At 42.6% G+C, this 17,776-nt stretch overlaps 1 protein-coding gene across 1 annotated transcript in view; it reads right to left on the reverse strand.

Annotated features, from left to right (window-relative positions):
* Nucleotides 1-17,776, reverse strand: part of LOC140485458 (scavenger receptor cysteine-rich type 1 protein M160-like) — a 96,546-nt gene that overhangs the window by 41,966 nt on the left and 36,804 nt on the right. Inside the window, exons 10-13 of the mRNA XM_072583661.1 lie at nucleotides 16,663-16,968; nucleotides 14,747-15,055; nucleotides 14,017-14,331; nucleotides 4,750-5,064 (exon numbers count right to left, since the gene is read on the reverse strand). Of these exons, the coding sequence (XP_072439762.1) occupies nucleotides 4,750-5,064; nucleotides 14,017-14,331; nucleotides 14,747-15,055; nucleotides 16,663-16,968 (1,245 nt within the window). The remainder of the gene's footprint in view (nucleotides 1-4,749; nucleotides 5,065-14,016; nucleotides 14,332-14,746; nucleotides 15,056-16,662; nucleotides 16,969-17,776) is intronic.

Below are 17,776 nucleotides of genomic sequence, written 5' to 3' on the forward strand. Positions count from 1 at the left end.
GAATAAGATAAGTCACTGGGCCAGATGGGATCCACCCAAGGTTGCTACAGGAAGCGAAGGAAGAGATTGCTATGCCTTTGGTGATGATCTTTGCATCCTCATTGTCCACTGGAGTAGTGACAGTAGTGACTGGAGTGTGGCAAGAAAGGGAAAAGGGATAACCCTGGGAATTACAGACCAGTCAGTCTTACATCGGTAGTAGGCAAATTAATGGAGAGGATTCTGACAGACAGGATTTATGATTATGTGGAAAACCATAGTTTAATTAGAGATAGTCAGCATGGTTTTGTGAGGGGCAGGTCATGCCTCACAAACCTCACTGAATTTTTTGAGAATGTGACAAAACACATTGATGAAGGTAGAGCAGTGATGTGATGCATACAGATTTTAGCACGGCGTTTGATAAGGTTCCCTATGGTAGGCTCATTAAGAAAGTAAGGAGTCATGGCATACAGGGAAATTTGGCTGTCTGGATACAGAATTGGCTGGCCCATGGAAGGTGGCAGATGGAAAGTATTCAGCCTGGAGCTCGGTGACCGGTTGTGTTCTGCAGGATCTGTTCTGGGATGTCAGCTCTGTGATTTTTATAAATGACTTGAATGAGGAGGTAGAAGGGTAGGTTAGTAAGTTTGCCGATGACACAAAGGTTGGTGGAATTGTGGATCGTTGTCGGTTGCAATGCGACATTGACAGGATGCAGAACTGGGCTGATAAATGGCAGATGGGGTTCAACCTAGAAAAGTGTGAAATCATTCACTTTGGAAGGTTGAATTTGAATACAGATTATAGGATTAAAGGCAGGACTCTTGACAGTTTGGAAGAACAGAAGGATCTCGTGGACAACGTCCATAGATCCATCAAAGTTACCAACCAAGTTGATAAAGTTGTTAAAAAGGTTTATGTTGTGTTGGCTTTCATTAGCAGGGGATTGACTTTAAGAGCTGAAAGGTTATACTGCAGCTCTATAGAGCCCTGGTTAGACCACACTTGGAATATTGTGTTCAGTTCTGGTCTCCTCATTATAAAAAGGATGTGGAAGCTTTAGAGAGGGTGCAGAGGAGATTTAGCAGGATGCTGCCTGGACTGGAGGGTGTGTCTTATGAAGAAAGATTGAAGGAGCTGGGGCTTTTCTCATTGGAGTGAAGAAGAATGAGAGGTGACTGGATAGAGGTGTACAAAATGGTGAGGGGTATAGATAGCGCAGATAGGCAGAGACTTTTTCAGAGGGAAGAAATGGCTATCATGAGGGGGCATAATTTTAAGATAATTGGAGGAAGGTTTAGGGATGATGTCAGAGGTCAGTTCTTTACACAGAGAGTGGTGGGTGTGTGGAATGCACTGCCAGCGGTGGTAGTAGAGTCTGATACATTAGGGACATTTAAGTGACTCATGGATAGGCAGATGGATGATAGTAAAGTGAAGGATATGTAAGTTAGTTTGATCTTAGAGTAGGATAAAAGGTCAACACAACATAAAGGGCCGAAGGGCCTGTAGTGTGTTGTACTGCTCTATGTTCTATGTTCTTCAAAGAGACAGTTCAACACCCTTGGCTTAAAACCTCTCTTCAAAAAAAAGACAAACTACAACTCCTAAAGCCATAGTATAGGAATAATATCCTTTTATGAAACCCAACATTCAGATGAACCTGTACCTGAATGTCATCATACTACTAGAAGCCATAACTACTCTGCATTGTCACACCCTGGACACAGACTGGAGATAACTCTATTATGTGTAATCGTTTAGTTGTAAGTATACCCATGATTTATCTTCAAGAAACAAAATCCAAATTACTCATTTATGCTACACTTATAATTATGGAACACCAGGACAACAACCAAGTAATATATTGGCAACACACCTATAAATCAGGAGCAGCTAATAGTCAAACCTACATCCAGAAGATTTCACCAGAAGACAATCCAGAAGAGTGGTCAAATCAATAAGTGAATATAGGTACTCTTAGACCTCTGTACAATCATTATCACTATATGCAAAGTTTACGTGATTTGGAGATGCCGGTGTTGGACTGGGGTGTACAAAGTTAAAAATCACACAACACCAGTCCCTATACACCTCCATCCCCCATCACGAAGGACTTAAAGCCCTCTGCTTCTTCCTTTCCCGCCACACCAACCAGTACCCTTCCACCGACACCCTCTTTCGACTGACTGAACTGGTCCTCACCCTGAACAACTTCTCTTTCCAATCCTCCCACTTCCTCCAAACCAAAGGAGTAGCCATGGGCACCCGCATGGGCCCCAGCTATGCCTGCCTCTTCGTAGGATATGTGGAACAGTCCATCTTCCGCAGCTACACTGGCACCACCCCCCACCTTTTCCTCCGCTACATTGATGACTGTATCGGCGCCGCCTCGTGCTCCCAAGAGGAGGTTGAACAGTTCATCCACTTTATCAACACTTTCCACCCCGACCTCAAATTCACCTGGACCGTCTCAGACTCCTCCTTTCCCTTCCTAGACCTTTCCATTTCCATCTCGGGTGACCGAATCGACACGGACATTTATTATAAACTAACCGACTCCCACAGCTACCTTGACTATACCTCCTCCCACCCTGCCCCCTGTAAAAATGCCATTCCATATTCCCAATTCCTTCGTCTCTGCCGCATCTGCTCCCAGGAGGACCAGTTCCAAAACCGTACCACCCAGATGGCCTCCTTCTTCAAGGACCGCAATTTATCCCCAGACGTAGTCGACGATGCCCTCCACCGCATCTCTTCCACTTCCTGCTCCTCCGCCCTTGAGCCCTGCCCCTCCAACCGCCACCAGGACAGAATCCCACTGGTCCTCACCGACCACCCCACCAACCTCCATGTCCAAAGTATCATCCGCTGTCATTTCTGCCACCTCCAAATGGACCCCACCACCAGGGATATATTTCCCTCCCCTCCCCTATCAGCGTTCCGAAAAGACCACTCACTCCGTGACTCCCTCATCAGGTCCACACGCCCCACCAACCCAACCTCCACTCCCGGCACCTTCCCCTGCAACCGCAAGAAATGCAAAACTTGCGCCCACACCTCTCCCCTTACCTCCCTCCAGGGCCCCAAGGGACACTTCCATATCCGCCACAAATTCACCTGCACCTCCACACACATCATCTATTGCACCCGATGTGGCCTCCTCTATATTGGGGAGACAGGCCGCCTACTTGCGGAACGTTTCAGAGAACACCTCTGGGACACCCGGACCAACCAACCCAACCACCCCGTAGCCCAACACTTCAACTCCCCCTCCCACTCCACCAAGGACATGCAGGTCCTTGGACTCCTCCATCGCCAGACCATGGCAACACGACGGTTGGAGGAAGAGTGCCTCATCTTCCGCCTGGGAACCCTCCAACCACAAGGGATGAACTCAGATTTCTCCAGTTTCCTCATTTCCCCTCCCCCCACCTTGTCTCAGTCAAATCCCTCGAACTCAGCACCGCATTCCTAACCTGCAATCTTCTTCCTGACCTATCCGCCCCCACCCCACTCAAGCCTATCACCCTCACCTTGACCTACTTGCACCTATCGCATTCCCAACGCCCCTCCCCCAAGTCCCTCCTCCCTACCTTTTATCTTAGCCTGCTGGACACACTTTCCTCATTCCTGAAGAAGGGCTGATGCCCGAAACGTCGATTCTCCTGTTCCTTGGATGCTGCCTGACCTGCTGCGCTTTTCCAGCAACACACTTGCACCCCTGTGTTCTCTGTCTATGACCTGATGTTTAGATAAAACTCTGTTATCTCACTTTTTAGGTTAGAATCATTCTAAACATCAGGTCATAGACAGAGAACACAGGGGGCTAACACCTTCAACATATTGTCTAGCTATCACCATTGTTAACAGCTAACCCGAGAATGCAACTTTTAAAAAAAGGTTTTGTGATTTACACATGAAAGAAGTGAAATTATCACTGTATTCTAACAGATGAAAGGCTTAACGACAATCAATTTTTCAATGTATAATTTCAGTTACATCACATTGCAAATGTTTGCTCTAAATTCTGTGTTACGATCAAGCCCTCCACTATCACCTGATGAAGGAGCGTCGCTCCGAAAGTTAGTGTGCTTCCAATTAAACCTGTTGGACTACAATCTGCTGTTGTGTGATTTTTAACTTTGCAATGTTTACAGTCCCGATCTCTGTGTAAGTAATTTTGCTATTATCCAATGTTCATGCATTTTCTCTTGTAGCATACAAGAGTTGTATTATGGGGGAATAAAAGGTTTTGAGTATTAAAGCTTTAAGAAAGGTATTCATTTAACATGTAGATCAGCCTGCACTGAGATGTCTGATGCCTGACTAGCAGCCATGGTCACTCTGCATTGCAGCCTTCTGGACACAGACAATAACTACAGATTACTCTGTGATGACTGAGTTAGTTCAGCTTTAAATAAACCCACCAGAAATCTTGAAGCAAACTGAATCTATCTACAAAATTAGTAACGCAGATATTTTGTATTCCAAAGGCCTGAACTAATGACTAAGAAGGCTGGACTGGTAACCTAGAGCCCAGATCAGTAACCCAGATGCCTGGCCAAGAAATCCAGTGTCCTGAGCTAGTAACCCAGAGGTCTGTACCAGTAATCAAGGGATGGGGAGCAGTAGCGCAGATGCCTTGCTGTAGAAACAAGAGGTTTCCGTTACCAATCAGAAGGCTAGGCTAGAAAACTAGTAAGCTAGATTTTGAATTAAGTTTGAGAACAAACGTGCAAAGGAACAGGAACCTGTTTTGCTTACCTGAACAGATGACTCCAGCATCCTCCTTGTGTGTGCAATTATATCCCACCTTTGGGTTGGCAGAGCATTGATCGAGGGCAGGCTCTGTCCCAGTACAATTCACATTATCTAACAAGATGACTCCACTCCCCTCTCCATAGTAAGCACTTCTTGTTATGGACAAAGACTTCCCACAGTTCAACACTCTGCAGACCACGCTTGCTGCATTTAAATTCCAGCCATTGTCACAGATGGTTCCCCAGATGGAGTTACGATAGACTTCAACCCTTCCAGAACACATGTTGGTCCCATTCACCAGCCGGACAGATATCGGACCTGGAACAGAGATGGGAATACATTTACACATGCCTGCGACTACTTGTGTTTCCACTGGAATCATTAGCTCGACCGTAGCCCTTCTGATAATGTAGACTCCTCTCAATATGGCAGACACAAGGAATATTTAAGAACTTAGAAAGAAGAGCCTCCAGCCCATTCTTCGCTCAATCAATTAGATCATGTTGATCTGTTTCTTTATTCAGTTAACCTGTCTTGGTACCCTTATTCAACAAATATCTATCAACCATATTTTAGAAACATTCAAGTTCCCTGCATCGACATCTTTTTAAGGGACCAAGTTCCTGATTTCCATTTAATAATTGTGTAAACAAGTGTTTGAGGAGCCAAATAGCCTCCTTCTGCTCCTAATCTGTATTGTTTATATGTCCACTGTTAACTGCACTCCCTCTAACATCAGCACAGGTATCACGGAAATCTGGGCAAGTAACCCTGGAACCTGAAACGTAAGAAATAAGAAAACCAGTTGACTATATAGCCCCTAAAGTCTCCTCTGTCATTCAATAGCAGGAATGAGCTGCCAGAGGAAGTTGTGGAGGCTGATACAATTACAACAATTAAGAGGCATCTGGATGGGTATATGAATAAGAAGGGCTTAGAGGGATATGGGCCAAGTCCTGGCAAATGGAACAAGATTAATTTAGGATATCTCATCGGCATGGACAAGTTGGACTGAAAGGTCTGTTTCTGCGCTGTACAACTCTATGACTTTATGACTAATAGGATCATGGCCAACCTGACATAAAATTAGAAATTGCTGGAAAATACCAACAAGCCAAGCAGCATTTTTGGAGAGGAACAGAATGAACACTTTATGTTAATGACACCATCAAAAACTGAGAAAAACTAGAAATCCACTTGTAATTTACATAAATATAACTTAAAATAGGTAAAGGATTGGGTTACTGCTTAAATGCACTGTGTCTTAACGTTCATTTTCAGTGGGAGTTGCTTAAGGTTTCACTGTCATTGAAGTGAGGCTAAAGAAATCATTCTCTGAGAAGGTTGGTTAAGTTTGAACAAATAAAAACATAGCTGGAAGAGGTAACAAGTAGTACAAAAGCTGGACTGTGCTTTTCATTTGACCTTACTTAATAAAGGTGCTTGTTGAGATAGCAGTATGTTTGTCTGTAGCATGTAACAGCCCAGTAGATCAGCCTGATAAGAAAGGAGCAAGAAAATAACTGGCTGATAAAGGAATGAATGGCTGACAGCGGTAGTCTGGGAAAGGGACAGTTTAAGGCAGGATCAGGAAAAGATGAAATTATAAGGTTACATTCCCAATCATCCTTTCCAAAGTGGGAGTCAGTCTGTCTTCCTTGACTGTTTATTTGCACTTCATATTTCAATATAAAGTCCAATCTGCTCCTCAGATGCTGCCTGTCCTACTGTGGTTTTACAGCACCACCCTTTTAGACTCTTTCCCCTTGTTAACCAATTTTCTTTACTGGAACAATTCAGCACTTTTAATCAACCTGCTTAAAGTTATTATTACACATCTGTGTGGGATTTGAACCCAGGCCTCCTGGCACAAAAGCAGCAACAATATCATTGAGACACAAGACCCCAATCCCTGAACATCTGCATTTTTAAAACAAAATCCTGAAGTACTCTTGCAAACAAATGAATGTTTCTTTTCTTCATTATCAACTCACCTGTGGTAAAAAGCAGGACTTTTTGTTTACATAATAAGGAAAAGCAGCACTCAAATCTATATTCTTGTAGTGACTGGAATTGAGGGCAGCCAGCTGGACATCATAGAATATGAGTTCTCTGGCGCTGCTAATCTGGTCCAATCAGGGAGTCCTGGCCAACATAAAAGGATGAATGTCAGGGATATGCTGCCCACTGAATGCCTGACTTAGTGAGAGGCATTCAAAGGCTATTGTCAAAGGCTTTGCATTTGGAAATAAAGGGTGATTGGTGATGGGATATGGTGTCTGGAGAGTTATTTCAATTCCTAATGGCATGAGCTGCTTTGTATTACCCCTGGAGCATTCTTAAAGTCCAATCTCACTTACAACAATGTTACATATTTGGTGATATTTTTTGTGAAAGTCCAAGAATAATGGAGTGTAGATTGACACCATGGACAGGGTATTTAACCCAAAGTTTTGGCAAAGAACCAGATACACAATAGTATTTTGAATTAAATTAAATCTTTATAGGATCAAAAGGCCCTTACACCAGGGCAGCACGGGTGGCCCAGTGGTTAGCATTGCTGCCTCACAGTGCCAGGGATCTGGCTTCGATTCCAGCCTCAGGCGACTGTCTGTCTGGAGTTTGCACATTCTCCCAGTGTCTGCGTGGGTTTCCTCCAGGTGCTCCGGTTTCCTCCCACAGTTCAAAGATGTGCAGCTCAAGTGGATTGGCCATGCTAAATTGCCCATAGTGTTCGGACCTGTGTAGATTAGAGTGATAGGGTAGGGAAATGGGTTTGGGTGGGATACGTTTCGGAGGGTCGGGGTGGAGTTGTTGGGCTTAAGAGCCTGTTTCCACACTCTTGGAATTCTAAGTTCGAAGTAAACGGTTCATCCATGAAAAGGAGTACGAAGTAAGAGACTGAGGGAGGTTACTATTTCAGTTCACAGAGAACAATGACTGACGGAAGACTTCAGTCAAGCATTCTCAGAGAGTTTCAGATGGTGAGAAGACTTGATCCCAAGAACCGAAAAACAAAGAGCCAAAGAGCAGCTCGGCTTGCTGTCTGCCCTGCCTGATCCAGATCATACTCGATCCTTGTCACTAATATATGTTTTTGTTGTGCAATTGGTAATGTTATGTCCCAGTTTAAACTCTTGTTAGAACTCAACATCCTGCAATATCGGCTGTCCTCAAATCCTAACGGGTTGATCAATTGGACTGATAAACTGAGAAAATTACTTCAAAGTTAATTTAGAGTAACCTTTAAATATGCAGATTTTAAGCATGTGAAATAGGAGAAGGGAGTAGAGAGAAATAAAAGGGAAGGTATGTGGTCCAGTAGAAGGCAGGAGAGATTAAATGATAGTGTAAAAACCAAAGGGAGTAGTAATGGGCACAGTAATGTAAAAGGTGTCCAGAGGATGTGTGAATGGCAGGATCCTAAATAGCTGCTGTTTCAGCACAAAATAAAGGAAATAGAGAGAAACTGAGGGAAAAAGACAAACCAGCAAAGAAATATGAAATTATAGAGGGTGCAGACGTTAACTCAACGTTGACTACAAAGGCTGCAAAATGCAGTGTAAAAGGACTGGCTTCTGCTTCTTGAGCTTGAATTGAGCCTCATTGAAGCACTGAAGCAGACCAAGGAAAGAAAAGGCAGAGTGGAGGAAAGTTAGACAATAAAAATCAAAACCAACAGGGAAATAACTCCAGAGAAGCCAGTAATCTGTCACCAAGGTGCATGGTACTTGACATTGGTCTGGCTTCCTCAGAACCAGCTCTGAGACTCCTGTTTATATCTGTTAGCCAAGACTCCCTGATTGGTCTTTTAAACCTGGGCCAAACATTCTGTGAAGCCCACCTAGCTAACCAGCTTGTAAAGTGAACAAAAGTGATGGGAGACAAAGGTATAGCAGTGGTTTTGAGAGGTTAATAACGGCACACATAAACCCCAGCCTCCCAGGCTGCCATGATCCACTACAATATGCTAAACATTAAACAGGTCTGCAGCAAATGCCTTCTCCCTAGCCTCAGTATGCCCTGGAACATACGGATAACAAGAATCAGACTCTTATTTATTGACTTTAGCTCCATTGTCAACATCATAAATCTAACCAAACTCCAACACTTAGCACTCTGTCCACCCTCTGCAACTGGATCTGAGAACTGCTGACCCATAGACTGGAATCAATAAGGATAGACGACAACACCTCCTCCACAATAATCCTCAACATCGGTGCATTGCAAAGCTGCGTGCTCAGCTCCTTCATTATACTCCTTCTACACTCACAAGTGTGTGGCCAAATTCTGATCTAACTCCATTTACATGTTTGCTGATGACACTACCGTCACAGGTTGGATCTCAAACAACGATTAGACAGTACAGGAAAGAGATAGAGAGTTCAATGGCATTATGTAAAGGCAACAATCTATCCCTGCATGTCAGCACAACAAAGGAGCTGATTATTGGCTTCAGGAAGTGGTGTGGACACGTTCCCATCTGCAACAATGGTGCTAAGGTGGAAATGTCGAGAGCTTCAAGTTCCTTGGAGTAAAGATCACCAATAATCTGTCCAGATCAATCCAGGAAAGCAGACAACATATGGACGATGATGGGAGAGTGTAGGGTGATGGACTTAGATTAGTTCACAGGTCAGTACAACATCGAGGACCAAAGGGCCTGTTCTGCGCTGTATTGTTCTATCTATAATCAAATACCGGTCCCACCCCAGTTATACTTTCTTCCACTCTCTTCCATCAGGCAAAAGAGACAACAGTTTGAAAATAACAACAGATTCAAGAACAGCTTCTTACCAAGTGTTATCAGCCTTTTGAACAGACCTTTCACATATTAAAGTTGATCTTTATCTGCACTTACTCTGTAGCTTCAACATTATATTCTGCATTCTGTTCTTTACCCAGATGTACTTATGTAAGGTATGATTTGCCTGAATAGTAAGCAAAACAATGCTTTTCACTGTATCTCAGTACATGTGACAATAATAATTAAATCAAATGCCACTGAATTAGCAATTCAGAATTCCAGCTAGTATTCTGGAGAAAACCATTTGACTCCTACTATAGCAGATGGTTAAATCGGAATTCATTAAAATAAGCCAGACAAAGAATGACCATGTCAATTGCCATTAAAAACCACATGGTTCACAAATATCCTTAAAGGAAAGAGAGCTCCCATTCTTGCAGAGTCTGATCCACGTATCCACGCAATGTGGGTCACTTTTAACTACCCTCTGGGCAATTAGGAAAGCCCAGTAAATGCCAGCCTAGCCAGCAATGCTCACAACCCATGAATGAATAAAAGACTCTGAAGTTGGTCTCCATTCATGGAGGAGAACACCGTATATTAAACTGGAAAATAAAGTAAATTGGCGTTTCACATAAAAGGAATATTTGGGGCCTTGAATGATGAAAAGGAAGAAGGTAGCAGTGCTTGCAAATATGCTGAAGGAAAATGAGGGGATGCTAGGGATGACTTAGAAATAGGGACACAGGTATCATATAGGGAACAATATCTTTGGATTATTGAAAGGGGTGAAAAGGAAAAGACATAGATGGCAGTGGCATCATGCTGGAGATGATGGAAATCTTACAGAATAGTTACTATCTTGAAGATAATGATCACATGAATATTAAATTAGCTGAGTACCAGGAAACTAAAACTAGCGGTGAACCTGTCTTTTGCAGATTGAAGGAAAATATAGATTTCTGCAGGGATTGATATTAGAACCACTGCTTTTCATGATCTACTTAAACTTTGAGGATTTCGGGGCTCAATTTCAAAATCTGCAGATCACTGAAGTATTGTGAACTGTGAGGTGGAGAAATGCCAAGAGGATATGCCCAGGCTACTGGAGTAGGTAGGTAAAAACAATGACTGCAGATGCTGGAAACCAGATTCTGGACTGGAGTGGATAGGCATAATGCACATGAAATTTAATGCAGAGAAGAATGAAGTGATGCAGTTTGGCAGAAAGAATAAGGAAAGACAGTGTAAAATAAATAATACAATTCTAAAAAGAGTGCAGGAGGAGAGGTTGCTCAACAATACAAATTGTTGAAGGTGCCAACATAGTTTGAGAAAGTGGTTGATAAAAATATATAAAACATGGGATTTAATGACAAGAGTACAAGAGTAAATACTTTATGGTGAACATCTATAAAACGTGAGTTCAGCCTCAGCGGGATTAATGTGTTCACGTTTTGGGCATAACACTTTGGAAAGGATATGAAGGCATTAAGAAAGGGTATAAGAATGATTGACGACAATTACTCGAGGGATAGTGGACTTCAGCTATACTGAAAGGCTGGAGAAGCTGGAACCAACCTCTTTATAGAAGAGGACATGTGATGGGTCTGGAACCAGTAGATATGGAAATTCTGAAGGGTCTGGAACCAGTAGATATGGAAATTCTGAAGGGTCTGGAACCAGTAGATATGGAAAAACTGTTCCCATTGGCAAAAGAGAAATGAAAAGACACCAACTTAAGCAAAATGGCAACAGAACCAAAAGTGACATGAAGGAAAGTCTTTGTATGTAGTGTGTCACTAGAATGCACTTCCAGAGAGATTGTGGGTGGTGATTCACTTCGGGCTATTGAAAGAAAATTAGATAAGTCTCTAAAGACAAAATCTAGCATTATAGGGTGAAAGGAAGGGAGTGGGGCTAACTGTGTTGATATAGCTGACAGCTGACACAGAGTGACTGGCTGAATGGCCACCTTCTGTACTGCAACCTTTCTATAAAATCCTAGGATGCAGGCCACCATGTCTAAGGGATTCGTCAGCCTTTAGTTCCATTTGTTGGACTGGTTCCATTTTCTTCAAGTGATGATGATCGTTGTATTCCTTCCTTTATTTTGCCATGCTCTTAGATATTTTCTAATCAACTTGTTCACAGATGTTACTACACATCTCTAGGTCAGGTGAGATTTGACCTCAGGCCTTTTGATTTAAAGGCAGAGACGCTAACACCATCCCATAAGAGATCCTGCCCCTAGTTTTACACCAATATTGGAATGCTATTAACACCTTCCACAGATATTCAGTCAGATACAAAATATTTGCTCAAAGTCCCTGATGGTTACTTCTTTCCCATTATTAATTTGCCAGTCTTATCCCTACAAGCATCTAGATTTTCTTTAGCTACTGCTTCAGTTTTATGAACCTGGATAAGCACTTGTTGTCAGTTTTTACATTTCTTGCCAGTTTACTCTCATTATCACCTTTCTCTCTTGTTTTTATTCATTCTATGTTTCCAAAACTTGTCCAATCTTCTGGTAAAGTCACGATTGTCTTACTAGACCAGAGGGTTGCTCTCTCATTGGAGACAGATGACTGCTTGGGGTTTAACCTGAGGGTCACCACGCCTCAGGCAAGAGGAGAAGTTGTGAATGAGAATTAGTCATGGTAACCTCAGCTGATGTAGGAATTGAACGCATGCTTTCACATCCCTTTATATTGCAATCCAAACATCCAGCCCTAGGCCAATCACGAATATTTGAAATGCTGTATGTTTTTACTTTTTTGGTCAGTCATCAGTAATGCATCATTTTTGATTCCATTTTTCTGAATGAATATATCTTTCTTAATATTTATAAATTATATCCTTAAATGTCTGTCACTGTTTATCTCATGTCTTATATTTTGTTTCTCAGTATTCTTTAACCAATTCTATAATAATTCAACTCTTCACTATGATTCCCTTTACTTAAGTTTCTTTCCCTTAAATTGAATGTGAAATTCCTCGAAGATCCCTTACAATCAAAACATGAATGATCTTGTCATTACATTGAGTATTGAGTACAGGAGTTGGGAGGTCATGTTGCGGATGTACAGGACATTGGTTAGGTCACTTCTGGAATATTGTGTGCAATTCTGGTCTCCTTCCTACAGGAAGGATGTTGTGAAACTTGAAAGGGTCCAGAAAAGATTTACAAGGATGTTGTCAAGGTTGGAGGATTTGAGTTATAGGGAGCGGCTGAATAGCTGTTTTCCCTGGAGTGTCAGAGGCTGAGGGGTGACCTTATAGAGGTTTAGAAAATCATGAGGGGCATGGATAGGCTAAATAGACAATATCTTTTTCCTGGGTGGGAGAATCCAGAACTAGAGGGCATAGGTTTAGGGTGAGAGGGGAAAGATATAAAAGGGACCCTAAGGGGCAAATCTTTCACACAGAGGGTGGTGTGTATATGGAATGAGCTGCCAGAGGAAGGGGTGGAGGCTTGTAAAATTACAAAATTTAAAAGGCATCTGGATGGGTATATGAACAGGAAGTGTTTAGAGGGATATGGGCCAATGCTGGCAAATGGTTAGGTTAGGCTAGAATATCTAGTTGGCGTGGACAAGATGGACCGAAGGGTCTGTTTCCGTGCTGTCCACCTCTATGACTCTACAAGTTACAAGATTCAAAACTGCTTCTTCCCTGGATGGTTTCACAAGACATTATTTGAAAAATCTCTCCCATAAGCACTCTTATGAATTTATACTCAAGGTTACCTTTGACAATCTGCTTTGTCTAATCTTTACAAAGATTAAAATGGCCCACAATTATGGCAGTACCTTGTTTTCAGGCTGATATTATTTCTTGTTGTATACTCTGTCCTGCAATGTAACTACTGTTGGGGAATTGATAACTCCCATTGGTTATTTATGTACCCTCCAATTTATTATCCCTATCCAAACTGATTCTAAAACTTGACCGCCTCATCTAATATACTTTCTCAGTATTTTACTGATCTCATTCTTAACAAACAGAGCTACCCCACCTCCATATTCTTTCTGCCTGTAATTCCAATAATCAGTTCCAGCATTGGTCATCTTGCAACCACCCTTTTATAATCTTTGGACCATATTAGACCCATTTCTGATATTAATTTGTAAATCTTGTTTCAAATGCTGCATGCATCCAGATAAAGACTGTTTAGTTTTGTCTTTGAGCCAATCTTCCCTGTTCTGAACTTATTTGCAACTTCATTCCTTTGATTGTGTGCTCTGTCCCTTTCTGTCTCACATCAGTTAATAATTTTCATCTCAGTATGTGCACCAATACCTTATCCTTTTTCTTCAATTTTTCCCCTCACTTGATCCTCATGTGATATAGTTCAAAACTCTAACTACCTGCCTAGATATTTAATTTGCTAATACACTGCTTCAAACGTCGGCCAGTAATGCAAAAATAAGTTTCTATTCCACTACGGCAGTTTGAGAATCTATGCATAAAAGATACAGATCTAAAATATTCATGTGAAACAAGTATCTCTCACTCACCTGAACAGGTAACTCCAGCATCCTGGCCGTGTGTGCAGTTATTCCCCACTTGTGGGTTAGCAGAACATTGATCGAGGGTAGACTCTGTCCCATTACACTTCACATCATCCAACCAAATGTGTCCAGACCCATATCCATAGTAGGCTCCTTTCGGTGCTGACAGGGCTGTCCCACAGTTCAACACTCTGCAGACCACACTCGCTGCTTTTTTATCCCAGCTGTTGTCACAAACAGTTCCCCAGATGGAGTTACGATAGACCTCAACTCTCCCGGAACACATGTTGGTACCATTCACCAGCCGGACAGGTACTGGACCTGAGTAGAACAGGTAAGACAGTTAAAACTAGTCATAGATTTTCTGGGAAGTTGTTGTCTGCATATTTTATCACAGGTATCAAACTCCCACGAATATCCAGACCTATCCTACTTCCCTAATCACTCCTATATCAGCAGTTTTAGCAATGATTCCAGCTCATATCCCAGGGTAATGCTGTTCCAATGTGAGAATGAAGCACGAGCCCTGAATTGCGTGGACTCCCTCCCAAAGATCCAGCAAAGATAGCAGAAACCATGTCTTTCTTGTCCTTTGTGAGGATCTTGGTACCACTCAGTATGATAGATGGATCCACTGAGATATTGCATGAGGCTTCACGTCAATAACAGTCACTCACCCGGTCAGAACATTGTTATAAACTGGCAGTAAGGTGTTTTTCATGCCAGCCCCACTCACCTGAACAGATCACCCCAGCATCTTGGCTGTGTGTGCAGTTCTTCAAGGAAGTAACAGAGCACTGATCGAGGGAAGGTTCTGTCCCAAGACATTTCACTCCTGAAACCCAGATGTTCCCACTCCCCGCTCCATAGTAGGACCCAGTCTGTGCCGACAAGGCTGTCCCACAGTTCAACACTCTGCAGACTACCTCCGCTGCATTTATGTCCCATCCATTGTCACAAATGGTTCCCCAGACGGAGTTACGATAGACCTCAACTCTTCCAGAACACATGTTAGTACCATTCACCAAACGTAAGGGCATCGGACCTGCAACAGTGATGGGCACACAGTTAAACTGATTCAAGATAATCTGGTTAAATGTGAGGTGATGCAGATCGACATGACAATTAAGGTAATGGAATATAAAATAAACATTGAATCCTGAGTAGCACCAAGGATCAGAGGGATCTTAGCGTTCATAGCCACTGATCTCTTAAGGCTTCAGGGCAGGTAGTTAAAGTGGTTAAGAAGTCACATGGATACTTTCCAGTATTAGCTAAGGCACAGAGTTTAAGAGCAGGGAGGCTATGCTGGAACATATAAAATGTTGGTTAGGCCAAATTCTGGAATCCACATTATTGGAGGGATTGATTGTAATGGAGGTGGTGCAGAGAAGATTTATCAGATAATTGCCTGGGTGGGAGAGTATACTTACGCAGAGATTGGACAGAATGTGGTTGCTTTCCTTGGAGCAGAGGAAATTGGGGTGAGGGACGTGATTGAGATGCATAAAATTAAGAGGGGCATAGATGTAATGGACAGCAAGGAGCATCAATGATCATTGGACATTGATTTAAACTAAGAGGCAGGAGGTTTACAGAGAATGTGAGGAAAAATGTTTTAACCGAGATGGTGATGGGAACCTGAAGATCACTGCCTATAAAGGGTGATGGAGGCAGAATCCCTACAACATAGATGCAGGTCATTTGGGCCATCAAGTCTCTACTGGCCCTCTGAAGGTCATCCCGCCCAGACCCACCCTATCCCCTGTAATCCTGCATTCTGATGACTAATCCACCTAGCCTGCATAACTCTGGAAACTATGGGCAATTTTGCATGGGCAATCCATCTAACCTGCACACCTTTGGAAGGAAACTGGAGCACCACGAGGAAACCCATGCAGACATGGGGAGAATATGTAAGCTCCGCACGGACAGTTGCCTGATGGTGCAACTGAACCCAGGTCCTTGTGCTGTGAGGCAGCAGTGCTAACTGTTAAGCCACTGTGCTGCCCTTTAAGGAACATTTCAATGTCCACTTCTGATGCCAAGGCATACAAGGCTATGGGCTAAGTTTTGGACAATGTGATTAGAGTAATTAGGTGGTCGTTTTTTTTACTGCTGAAAACCCCCTCTCTGTGCTATAGATCTCTCTGATTCTATGGATTTTCACTGGAGTTATCAATTGGAGATTTAAGATGGTTAGGTTCCACCCTGTACTACCAAGCATAAAGAACATAAAAGAATGCAGGATCCAGAGGTCATTCAATTAGATCATGGCTGCTCTGTATTAAAGCCCCTTCTTCCATAAATTCTGCACTGTCTTCAAACTGAAGAAAATGGTTTTTCTTTTCTACACGACTAAAATCTTTTAGCCTCTTCGACAACTTGATCAGATCACTCTGTGGGGGATTTCCTATACTTGAGGAATTACAAATTTAGTCCCTGTAACCTGTCCGATTATTTAACTCTTTTACACCCCAGAGCCTTGCTGGGTCATTTTTCCTGCATCCCTTCCAACATCAACATAAGCAAATGCACAGGTTTGGACGAGTAATACTGAAAATGTACATTCTAATATCCTAGGACAATTTGAGAACAAATACACACAATAGAAAATTAAATTTTCTCACCAAAGAAAGTCACCATACTCACCTGAACAGGTCACTCCAGCATCTTTCCTGTTAATGCAAGTATTCACCTCCCATGGATTGGCAGAGCACTGACTGAGGGCAGACTCTGTTCCAAGACATGTCACATTATCCAACCAAATCTTCCCGCTCCCATTTCCATAGTCACCTCCTGACAAGGCTCTCCCACAATTCAACATTCTGCAGACCACAGTCATTGCATTTGTGTCCCAGCCATTAGCACAGACAGTCCCCCAGTCAGAGTCATGATAGACCTCAACTCTTCCAGAGCACATACTGGTCCCATTCACTAATTGTACAGGGACTGGACCTGGAATAGAAGCAGAAACACAATTAATCTGTGAGTTTATCAACAGAAGCAACATGAGAACGTGAGAAGGCCATTCAGAAACACGACAATTTCTGCCATTCAATTAGCTTATCATTGATTTGTAACTCAATACCAAATTATATGCTTTTGCTCCATATCATTTCTTATTCCTCGCCACTACAAATCATGGAAAATCGCAAATACAGTCTCTGTCTTGAAAGGTTGAACAGAATCCTTTGCTTTGTGTAAGGTAGTGCTTCCTGACACGACCTATGAACAGCCTAGCTCTAACTTAACACAGTCGATTGTTTGAACTTGCACCACCACAGAAAACTGGTTCTTTTCATCTCACCTATCAGCAACAGTCGGGGGCTGCTGAGAAACAACAGAGGAAGATTCTGGGAAGTGTGACGATTCCGGGTTTTATTTTGGAGACAGGTTGTAAGGCAGATGTAACAAACGAGATACTGAAGACAACTTGTGCAAACAACTTGTGAGGCCTTGGGCCTTTTTTAAACAGCCTGAATGGTTGAGGCTGGCTCTCACAGATCCGGATTTCTGGGTTTTATTTTTTAGTAGCATCAGAAGCCTTTGGGGACTCAAAAGAATTGGAGCTTCAGTTAATGTCTCTTTGCTGCTATTTTCTCTGAATCTTCTCTTGACGTTTTTCTCTCCTGGATTGGAGAATTGTAGTGAGAGTCTGTGTCTGAATCTGCCTTTTTGCCAAGGGGTGTGTTTCTAGGATATTACTATATTGGAACAGATAATTAGTAAAGGTACTGTATCTACACCAGTTGGTCCTGCTATA

Source organism: Chiloscyllium punctatum, chromosome 14 (assembly GCF_047496795.1).
Source record: "Chiloscyllium punctatum isolate Juve2018m chromosome 14, sChiPun1.3, whole genome shotgun sequence".
Lineage (NCBI taxonomy): Eukaryota > Metazoa > Chordata > Chondrichthyes > Orectolobiformes > Hemiscylliidae > Chiloscyllium > Chiloscyllium punctatum.